This window comes from Fragaria vesca, linkage group LG7 (genome assembly GCF_000184155.1).
Source record: "Fragaria vesca subsp. vesca linkage group LG7, FraVesHawaii_1.0, whole genome shotgun sequence".
Lineage (NCBI taxonomy): Eukaryota > Viridiplantae > Streptophyta > Magnoliopsida > Rosales > Rosaceae > Fragaria > Fragaria vesca.
In genome coordinates, this window is record NC_020497.1 from 372,597 (window position 1) to 379,169 (window position 6,573).

At 37.4% G+C, this 6,573-nt stretch overlaps 2 protein-coding genes across 2 annotated transcripts in view; one reads left to right on the forward strand and one right to left on the reverse strand.

Annotated features, from left to right (window-relative positions):
- Positions 1-261: 261 nt before the first annotated feature.
- Positions 262-1,067, reverse strand: LOC101294393 (17.8 kDa class I heat shock protein-like). The gene is made up of 2 exons (XM_004306399.1): positions 863-1,067; positions 262-734 (listed from the first exon to the last, which is right to left on the reverse strand). Exons 1-2 carry the CDS (start codon positions 969-971, stop codon positions 331-333), a joined length of 513 nt encoding a protein of 170 aa, XP_004306447.1. The 5' UTR covers positions 972-1,067; the 3' UTR covers positions 262-330.
- Positions 1,068-2,342: 1,275 nt separating this feature from the next.
- The window catches only part of LOC101299619 (protein ZINC INDUCED FACILITATOR-LIKE 1-like), a 9,190-nt gene continuing 4,959 nt past the window's right edge, over positions 2,343-6,573 (forward strand). The window contains 10 exon segments of the mRNA XM_004308136.1: positions 2,343-2,822; positions 3,513-3,553; positions 4,748-4,808; positions 4,903-5,005; positions 5,112-5,214; positions 5,312-5,365; positions 5,444-5,506; positions 6,380-6,410; positions 6,413-6,428; positions 6,533-6,569. Of these exon segments, the coding sequence (XP_004308184.1) occupies positions 2,669-2,822; positions 3,513-3,553; positions 4,748-4,808; positions 4,903-5,005; positions 5,112-5,214; positions 5,312-5,365; positions 5,444-5,506; positions 6,380-6,410; positions 6,413-6,428; positions 6,533-6,569 (663 nt within the window). The 5' untranslated portion in view covers positions 2,343-2,668.

The window sequence follows — 6,573 nt, forward strand, 5'->3', positions numbered from 1 at the left end:
TAAAGCTTTGTAAAGTTCTCTTAGCTTAATACAAGTTCTCTCTTTCAAAGTTTTTCTCTCTTTGTTCGGGTGTTCTAGCCAAAGTGTTTACGTGAGTAAGACTGACTTATAACATAAGGGAAGTGTTAAGACCGCACGAGTGGCTTAGGGAAAAATAAGCTCGTGACACACGTCTCCCTTTTATTGTTTTATTGGCTTAGGGAAAATAAGCTCGTGACGTACGTCTCCCTTTTATTGTTTTATTGGTTGAAAGTAGAATATGAGATCTGATGGTCATCTTGCCTATCTTAAACATAATACTCGAGTAGAGATATATTTTACAGTTCTTTCTTAGATAATGCACAACCTATATATTGCAAACCCTGCCAGAACCATTGCCAGAGAAACCACCACCATTTTCACGGCGTTCTGTTTTGTTATTTTTGGCCTCGATACGGTAATTCCTTGGAAGCCAAATAAGTTGTGAGCTGACTGTTCAGAATCTTGGGCTGATTGTTTTGAAAGCTGCACAACTTCCTTAGGTACAGTTACAGAAAGAATTCCACGTGAAAACTTGGCACGAATTTGGTCTGCACGGCAATTCCCAGAAATGTTGATCTCTTTTCGGAAGCGACCGCGCATGGCTGTCGTCGTCGTACTACTAGTTTCATCACCATCACTACTACCTTGCTTTCCGCTGATGGTTAGGATGCCCGCATCGTTGAATTGAAGTCGAATATCTTGTCTTCTGAAACCTACATGATCGATGAACAAGACTAAGAGAAGGAAGAAATGAATTGAAAGACATGGATCAGTAAGTAAAGATCACATAATAAATATATATATATATATATATATATATATATATATATATATATACTACCTGGTAAATGAACCTGAAGAATGTCATTTTCTTCATGTTTCTGCCATTTGCAAAAGGGTTCAAACTCCTCATAAGACTGCTCCTCCTTTGCTGCAGGACTGGTTTCCATCAAATTAATTTTCAGTTCGAAAGAGAATAATTCCTTTTGGGGTTGCTAGTTTATGTTCTCTATCTCGGGCCCTCATGATTAAGCATACTTATACCCGGTTCTGAAATTTCCAATCGATCTATAAATATTCTTGTACCCATGAAAAATCAATTCACAGACATATGCTGAGGGTTTCTTGTTTGTTTGAGAGAGAATAATTCCTTGTTGGGTTGCTATTTTACGTTTTCGTCATCAAGCACACGTAAGGTACAAAGTAAAGGCTGCATATGCAGGTGAATCGTGACAATAGTTTAGTACGTGGCTGGCTTCAAGTTTAAGAATCGAGTTCTAAATTTCTAATCGGGTGTTTACTGGGATACAGTTAAAAAAATTCCCAAATTTCCAGCACAGATTTCACTCAACACTGAGATAGAAACTCCCTCGCTCAATTTGATTTGGGGTGAGATCGATTAGAGCAATTGAGCATAAGAAGAGAGCTAGCGGAGGCTATTGTGGAAGGAAGGCTTAACGGGAGATCGTTTGGTTTTGGCCGTCTGGTAGATTCCAGCCGAGCCCCTTTGGCATTCTCAAACAGCAAGCTCAACATGTCAACCTAAATCTTTATTTCAGTAGTAGATTAAACAGAGGATGAAGGATGTCATACTTTCATGATATAGACGTACACCAACCAAAACAAAAGAATTTTCATCTATGACTGTACTGACTAGCAACTCTATGCTAAAGAAAGAGCCCCGATTAAATTATATTCCCAGCTGCAAAACGTTCAGTCCTTTCAACCGGCAAAGTTGACGAGTCCTAGCCCCCGGGCCCCGGCCCCCGCTTACCATAATTATATAATTATTTAGGTGAAGGACCCCTTTCCTCTTTATCATGAATTTGACATCTCATTCAATTTTGTCTACGTCCACATAAGAACTCCTTGTTGTTTTGCATATTAATGTTAATATCCGCAGTAGTTAGATCCAATCTGGCTAGCTAGGTACTTCAACCCCAATTACAACATTATTTGGACTCCCTCTATCCCAAAAACTCAGTTTTTTATTTTTTATTTTTTTAATATGATTAGTAAGATGATCGAGTCACCTCACATGAACTCGGGAAGATAACATGCGACAGCCGGACAAATCCTGTTTGAGAAGTTCAGTTTGGCTACGTCGACGTGTGGTGGTCGAATCCAACAGTGCACTTGCATGTGTTGCAGTTCCATTTGGGTTCTGCTTTCTTTTGTATTCGTCACTCGTTTATCGTATACGTAACTTCCAGATTCTTACGAGAGAAAACCAAAATAGTAACACGCAGAATAGACTATTTCCTAGATTGGATTCGTCATTTGGTTAAAAACAACAACAAAGAACAAACAAACCGAGGCCACAGGCTAGACGAGCATTTTGATTCGGACCCATCACTTTGTCATTGATATTTCTCGTCTCTCGCTGCCTTCACTTCATTGTCCGGAACATTTCACTCTAGTGTGGTTTTTGCTGACGCATGCAATGATGGCAATGATGTAGAACGTCAGAAGGAGAAGCTCGCCCATGTACCATATATTAAAGCTGCAACCACCAATTTTGGAAGTTTGAGTGGAAGTGAAAACCCATCACGTTTCTTTCACCGGTTTCCTTATTATTGGGTTGATTTCCGAATATAATCGGACGACAGGTGGTGGGTGATATTTGGATCAAAGAAAGGAAGCAAGCATGGCTACTGGGGAGGAGGAGAACAGAGAGAACTTGTTGAAGAAGGTGTACTATGAAAACTGCCCAGGTTGTAAGGTGGAAGAGGAGAAGGCGTTGCAACGAGGTGTTCCTGTTCGAAAGCTCATGGCTATCTGGATGATCGTTCTCTCTTCTGGTAATTTGCTCTCTCAGATTCATTCGTTCTGTGATGTATATGAGTATATCAAATGCCACGAATGGCTTCACATTTGTTTTATAAATCATCATCATGTATATATCTGTGGCCTGCATCATTGAATGAGATTTTTCATAATATGGGTGCTACAGCTCTTCAAGCTCGTTTGGAGAAACTGATTTATATTGAGATTTGAGATTAGAATAATAGGGAGGAACAATGGTTTTAGTAACGTTACGAGGACAAGTTTCTGGAAGCAATCAAAACACTCAAAACTGTTAGATTTGTCATTACACTCATAATTGAAAGACTAGATGGTACAATGTTCTACGAGAATTTCTGTATGTAATCGACTCAGGGGCCAACATTAGGGTGAATATTTGGGTTGAATTGTCTGTTGTTCGAATATTAAGATTGTGGTGCAAGTGTTGATCTGTGACTGTTTTCTGTTGAGGATGTCCATTTAGAAGGGGAGGTAGCTTGTTAGAGTTCAATTGGCTTGTCACTCTGAGAACTTATTATTCATTTTTTGACGCATTTACAACTTCTTTGCTGTACAAAATCTGATCTCAAGTAGATTGTCTGTATGTTCAATATTCTGTATTCATTTGTGGTATCATTTCTTTTCTCTGTCTTCTAATTTACTACGATTTACTGGTACTGATTCATTATTTTCTTGGTATTTTTCAGCGCTGCCAATATCATCTCTGTTTCCGTTTCTTTATTTTATGGTGAGTGTATACTTATATACGTCTCCTTTTACTTTAGTTGGTTTTGGAAGACAAGGAAATGAAATGAAATGAATATTAGCTGTCTGTTTGAAGATTAGGATTCCGTCCACACAGTCCAATTTTAGTGCAGAGTGAGGGTCTATTTACTGTATGCCTTGTTAGAATCTGGGTAGTGGATATGAGTTGCCATTACCTATGAGATATATTCCTTATTCCTTTCCTGATACATACAAAATAAAATCTCAGACTTGTGTTTGGGCTTGTCTTGCCAAACAGAATCCGGTGCTTTCAGACTATCTATACTGATACCACCATTACCTTCTTTATGATGATTTTCTGTGTGATTTTCCCATCTGGTTGAGATCCGCATAACCTCATTATTTAATAATCCTTTTTAAGTTTGTTTTTAAAAGGTGATACAAAGGATATAAACCCTGCAAACTTCTTTTAGTGCATGAACTAGTACAATATTTTTCACCTGCCAAAAAAGTACAGTAGGACTTATCTATCATGGTCTTAAACTTGAAAGGAACACAGTAGTTTAACTATCTTAATGCACCGCCCTCCTACCCCACCCAGTTGTATGTTTCTTCAATTTCTCTGCCATCGTTGGTAAACTTAAGTTTCCTATAATTTTTTCTCTTCTTTTTCCATTGCATCTTTAAAAATGCATTATGTGTTATTGTACATATGAATATCTGGTCAAGTTATAATCTGCGATAGGGAATAAGACTTTTGTTACTGATATCATGTCTGAAAATTAATTACCATGGAATACACCTGCAGCTAATTCATTCAAACACATGTTGAGACCAAACAACTTCAGAAACAGAGTACTTAACAAACAGCTGCATTCTGATATGAATGAAAAGAAAAAAAGGAGCTTGTCCTGAAACCAATACCATCAAGATGACCCAAACCGAGCCCTTTCCCAGAAAACGTCCAGATCTTTTCTCTTTGCATTCTCAAAAATAGTTTAGTACTCTCCCAACAACTATTCTTTCCTTCCCCAAAAATGTGACTACCTTCGTTTTGTAACAAATAAACAAAATGAAAGTTTCTTCTCTATGCTCGCTTGTTATTCTGCATTCTCTTCTTGTGTTTTATAGATCCTCTGTAACATGTAACCTTCAGAACCCATGAATTCTATTTGATATCATGACTGCTGAATATTAAGTGTTGTTTGCATCACAGATTAGGGATTTTCATATTGCCAAAAGGGAGGAAGATATTGGGTTCTATGCTGGCTATGTAGGTGAGATTATTGTCATCAATTTTTCATAGTGTCTAAATTTGTTTATCTGTGACATTTAATTGGTGTTCTTAACACACTTCCATATATTGTGAAGGGTCTTCATATATGCTTGGAAGAGCATTGACATCAGTTTTCTGGGGAATAGTGGCTGATCGCTATGGTCGAAAACCTGTCATAATAATAGGAACTATTGCAGTGTTAGTAAATGCAAATTTGGAAATGAGTTCATATATAATTTTCTGCAGTTATTAGAGATGGATGTTTTCTGGCAGACAGTTGACATGTGCATATTGATTCTCTCAGGGTTGTTTTCAATACTCTCTTTGGACTCAGTGTAAACTTTTGGATGGCTATTGCTACACGATTTCTTCTTGGAAGTTTAAATGGTTTGTTTGGACCAATAAAGGTATCACATTGTACTATATACTATTAATAATGATGTAATTACAGGCTCGTCTATATTCATGGGTTAGTTTTCTTATTTGATTTACCTGAATTACCAGGCATATGCAAGTGAAGTCTTTCGGGAAGAACACCAAGCGTTAGGGATGTCAACAGTAAGTCATGTTGGTTATTTTATATACAAGTTGAAATTGTACAATTACTATACCAGAGTCAAAACTATTGAGTTTCAGGTTAGCACAGCATGGGGTATCGGATTGATCATTGGTCCAGCTTTGGGAGGATTCTTTGCCCAGGTAATTCTACTTGTTGTAACTTCAGGCGAACAAATACACTTATAAATACTATATTCTGAGTATGTGTGTGTGTGAAGCAGTAAAGTCATGTTGGAATACAAACTTGTTGATGTTCTGGCTTGCTTGTGTTGAATTTTTGTGAACTTATTTTGATTCCATAAGGAAAAGCATCATGTCATTGGTTTTTTACGAGAGCCTATTCGGCGCACCCGGGTGCGCGGCGCACTCGTCATCTCCACCGTTTTAATTTTTTTTTTTAGCGGGTCAAAATGGACGGTGGATACACCTGGATGCGCGGCGCACCCGGGGGCGCTGTATAATTTTCAGTTTTTTACCTATAATGGAGTATTGTGATTCCACATTAATAAATCTAGTATGAGTGAAACAGTGGAAGAATGTCTCATCATTTTGATTATTTAAAGCCTATTTTGGTTTTGTAAGTTATTAAAATAGGGTGGCACAGTTGACGGAGAACAGGTACATCCGTACGTATTTCCATGATATGTTTTGGTTCAGTTCAGTATCGGAAAAGTGGTACTTTTAATGAGTAGGATAGAAGGAGCAAGTAATAAGTGATCGTCTCTTGCTAGCTATCATTCCCAATTGTTGTGGGAAAGTTAGATAATTTTCAGAACATATGTTTTCTGTGTCAATCCCCAAGAGCTATATATGTTAAGCACATTCTATTTACCAAGGAGCTTTTAATTAAGTTTTTTTTTTTTTTTCTTTTTTTTCTGGGGCTTGCAACAAGCACATTCTATTCTTTTAAAGTGGTGACTTTTAAAACTATTAGACAACGAGATTTAAACATGCTCTATTTTTTCCTATTCGACTCATTATATCACATGTTTCTAAATTTTCTTTTTAATTCAGCCAGCAGAGAAATATCCCACTATTTTTCCCCAGACTCTATATTCGGGAGGTAAGTGAGTTTCAGACTCATTCCTTGAGTGAAGTGAAGTTAGACAATCAAATTTCCGCATTTGTGTTTGTTTGATGGTTTTAACATGTCGAACTGTGATGCAGGTTTCCGTACTTCTTACCTTGCCTTTGTATATCGATTTTTG